The following is a 4,359-nucleotide window of genomic DNA, read 5'->3' on the forward strand; positions in this document are numbered from 1 at the left end:
TCGGCCCAACAGCCCGGCCCCACTTAAATATCCTACTCGGGCCCCACCCCCGTCACCCACTCCACCCCTCCTCCTCGCTTTATCACCCCGCACCAACAACAAGACATTGAGTTAGAAATTTTTTCTCAAGATGCATTGAAGGATTGGTAGTGGAGAAATGCATGCAGAACTCCTCAATGATTTAGTGGAGCATGTGCGGGTGCATCACAAAGACCAATAGAGCATGTGTTGCTGAATAAATTTAATTTAAATTTTAACTTGTAATTCGGAAAGGTCTGAATTGTAATACTTACATTTGACTTATTGTTGCGTTGTAATATTTGAGTTTGAGAAAAAAAAAAGAGGGAGGAGGGCAGACAAATACGGGGAAAATTCTGGATACCACTGAGTACCCAATTGACCCCGGACAAATGGGGGTGTCCGCACACAAGTAGAGAAGGACATTTGGTGAATGACGTTAGAGTTGGCCTTAGAACATGTGGGCTAATCGAGAATATCGAGGCGTTGACGTCGTTGACAGTGTTTTCGACAATGGCGACGATCGAGGTGCTGATGTTCACGTGATGTAGTCATAGTTGCTGTCTATTGCCACCGGGGAAGTAGTTCACGTGAGCAGTCGCACCGAGCCATCGAGGTGATCCTCAAGAACCTTATCGGTGCTCACCCAGTGCAGGTTCGTAGAAGGAGCGATTCCGGAGGCTTGCTCCTCAAAACCCTAGTTAGTATGAGAAAATAATTATGAAACCTAGATAGGATTTTTATAGAGGATTTTGAATCCAAAGAAATCCCTCAGAGCTAGAGCGTGTTCTTTTGCAGAACATGCATGGAAACCACGAGAAGCGAAAGGAAACTACTCTCCAAGTGCAGGCCCATCGATCGAGCTCCGTCGTAATCATCACCCTTTCATACCTCAGTTCTTGGGTTCTCTCCAGTGGCCATCGATACGAAATCTTGATTTCGATGTACTCATCGACAGAAACATTTGGAAGTTTGAAACCAAAATTAAGTGCATGTTCGGAGCCGCTCCGCTCCATAACTCTTCCTCGGAGCGGAGCGGGCTGCAGTTCTAATTTTCAGAGCAGGGGAATAGGTGCTCCACCAGTTTCGTGGAGCTGGTGGTTACCAAACAGGCCCTAAATCTCCTTTTGAGGTGTGAAACCTAAAGAGAAACAGAGAGTTTTCTACTACCATTCTTTCCACATTGTTGCACTGTACCCATGCATGGGAAGGCGCCTTATGGAAGCGCACGCAGTACTGTTCAAAAGAAGAAGAAGCGCATGCATTAATCTTTTTTTTAAGGGGAAGTGCATGCATGAATCAATCGACCATTACAAGGGTCAGGCTCAACAACAGTTTTTATTTAGGGGGGTGGGGGCTCGGGTAGGGGGTTGGGGGCTTGGGGCGCGCCCAAGCTCTGCTCTATATATACCGGCCAGTGGTAGTGTTGGATTGGTAGATAGAGTACTTCGTACTACTACCAACCAGTGCAAACAGCGGAAGAACGCCATGGCCCTTCCCGTGCTCGCTTCGGCTCCGCTGAACCCGGTCATCGGCTTCAGGAAATCCGCTCCGTCGGCTCCTGTAACGCGTTCCGCACACTTACGCTCGTTGCCAACTCCAGCTCCACTCCAGCTCGTCGTCGGCTCGCCCCCTCTGCCTCCGGCCCTTAGGCTCGTCACTGCAGCCGGGACAAGCACGGTATGACACAGTCATTCAGCGTACACGTTTAAATCGAAAAATAATGTTGCATAGAGTTGAGGTGCATGCAAGCTTCCAGCCTCATCTGACACGGCTACGCTATGTATCACAGGCGCAACTAGGAGACGAGCTTAAGGTGCTGGGGACATGGAGGAGCCCATTCGCTCTACGAGTGAGGGCGGCGCTCAACTTCAAGGGCCTGCAGTACGAGTACTTCGAGGAGAACCTCGAGAACAAGAGCGACCTCCTCCTTGAGTCTAACCCGTTCATCAAGAAGCTGCCGGTCCTCATCCACAACGGCGTCCCGATCTGCGAGTCTCTTGTGATCCTGGAGTACATCGAGGAGAAGTTCAGTGATGTGGGCCCATCGCTCCTCCCCGCCGACCCCTACGAACGTGCCATGGCGCGCTTGTGGGCCACCTACAGTGAAGACAAGGTACACTCCCTCTGTTCGGAATTACTCGTCTAAGAAGTGGATGTATCTAGATGTATTTTAGTTGTAGATACATTTATTTTTATTCATTTTTGTGGCAACTAATTCCGAACGGAGGGAGTACATAAGTACGCAATCTGTTGGTACAATATACGATGCAGCAAATGTATATGTCAACGACTAGCCAGTGACTACGTATGCTCGTGCTAATTGATGACTTGCAGCTGATCGCCCCGTGGTTGAAGATGTTCAGAGGCATCACGGACAAGGAGAGGGCCGAAGGGGCGAGGGAGACGCTGGAGGCAGTGAACGCCCTGGAGGGGCTGCTCTCCAGGGGGCAACCAAAGCCCTTCTTCGGCGGAGACGATGTCGGGTACGTCGACGTCGTGCTGGCCGGCATGATAGCGTGGATGCAGGGAACCAAGGCACTTTGCGACGTCGAGCTCCTTGACGCTGCCAAGACCCCGCTCCTGGTGGAGTGGACGGAGCGCTTTGCCCGGCTGGACGGCGCCAGGGCGCTTATGCCGGACGTCGGCAGGTTGGTGGAGTTTGCCAAGATGAAACGGGCCAAAATGATGGCTGCAACGCAAACTAATTAACCTATGCATGCATTGTCTATGGTTATTGGTTGTTGTCTCTCAATCTCAGCGGCAGCTGCAGTTTGATGTACTCATGCAGAGAACAAGACATTAAAACCGTAAAGGAGAGAGAGAAATAAATGGATGGAGTATATATTGCTTCTATTTCTACATGTGTGATTCAGGCAACTCGTCCATCTTTTTCATTCCGATCAATTATTTTCCTTCCTTTGTATATATTCTTAACTGTGAGCAGAGATGGCAATTTATTGGGGACTTAGCACAACTGCAGCAATACTCGTGACAAACGGGTAATGTCTCATTGCAGACGGTCACTACACAAGGGGAAGTATGATGATTCTCACGGTTCCGGAAATCTTGTGTGGGCAGGTTCAGGCGCCACCATACTTGCCAGAATGGCAGGCTAGAAGACGCGTGTTCTCTGAAAACTCCTCATCGATTTGGCAGCAATCTAGCAGAGTTGTTGAAGAAGAGACTGATTTGGTGAATAATGGCAGGCCCGCTCGTATTTGGCACGATCGACCAATAGATAGAGTTGGATAGGAGGACTGATAAATTTGTAATTGACTTGCTATTATATGCCACATGCATGTTTTTTTTTCGAGTAGCCCTCGAGAGGAGCAGGGGGTACCCGCCTTTCCATATAGAAGAATAGAGTTGCCCGGTTTATTAGGGGAAACCGGGCAAAAATCAGATACAAAGGGAACAAAGTCCCCTCACCGGTCGCCAAAAGCGACGGAACCCGAGAACAACACACCACCCACACGCGACGATAACCCAACAATGCCCCGAAAGGCACTACACCACCACACCACAAAGCACCACGCCGATAGAGGGAGAGAAACCAAGCCGCTATGTGCGGAGCAGGGATGGGCCACCCAAACATGGGAGGTGGTGAAGCGCACCACAAGAGCCCAGTGTCATCCAGAGTCCAGGAAAGTGAGGACCGTAGCATCCAGGGGCCGCCGCCCCCGGCATCCAACGCATAGACGTGCCCTGCACGCACCACTAGCACCACCCTCCGAGGCCGCCATCTTGACATCCTTGAGCTGCAACACCGCACGACACGGCCGCCTCGTAGCCCACACTGCACCGAATCGGAAGACAACTCACAGACCACGACCGCCACGCCAAAATCTGGACCCATTGCCCCGACGCACAAGTCAGACCATGTCGGAGGGACACCGCGATCGAGCCGACGAACTCACCACCCGCATGGTACAAGGTTGCCACCCATTCCATGCAAGCCACAACCCCACCCCCACGGGGGCATCGCGGCACGACAATCCGAGGCCATTGCCTCGACATACAACCACTGTCTGAGTCATTGGCTAGATGAGCGACGCCCAAACAGGACGATCAAAGGTTGATCTTAGTATGGAAGGAGGCAGGGCAGGAAAGAACCTGACGCCGCAGAAGTCAACGGGAGGAGCAAAACCCTAATCACCTAGCGATAGGAACGGTTCGCGGCATCAAATACATTCTCTTGGTCTTTCTCACCCGACCGGAGATTTTTAAATTTGTTTTTTAGAGCATTTGCAAAAATAGAGAGAAAATCTGGAGTGCACACCATCCTTATTTTTTGAAGAGAGAACAGTGCAGACCATACTTTGTTTTAAGAGACAAGAG

At 50.7% G+C, this 4,359-nt stretch overlaps 1 protein-coding gene across 1 annotated transcript; it reads left to right on the forward strand.

The window, feature by feature from the left end:
* The first annotated feature begins 1,470 nt into the window (after nucleotides 1-1,470).
* LOC123042321 (probable glutathione S-transferase GSTU6) lies at nucleotides 1,471-3,002 on the forward strand. The gene is made up of 3 exons (XM_044464795.1): nucleotides 1,471-1,698; nucleotides 1,811-2,134; nucleotides 2,356-3,002. Exons 1-3 carry the CDS (start codon nucleotides 1,507-1,509, stop codon nucleotides 2,728-2,730), a joined length of 891 nt encoding a protein of 296 aa, XP_044320730.1. The 5' UTR covers nucleotides 1,471-1,506; the 3' UTR covers nucleotides 2,731-3,002.
* The last annotated feature ends 1,357 nt before the right edge of the window (nucleotides 3,003-4,359 follow it).

The sequence above is a fragment of the Triticum aestivum genome, chromosome 2B, assembly GCF_018294505.1.
Source record: "Triticum aestivum cultivar Chinese Spring chromosome 2B, IWGSC CS RefSeq v2.1, whole genome shotgun sequence".
Classification (NCBI taxonomy): domain Eukaryota; kingdom Viridiplantae; phylum Streptophyta; class Magnoliopsida; order Poales; family Poaceae; genus Triticum; species Triticum aestivum.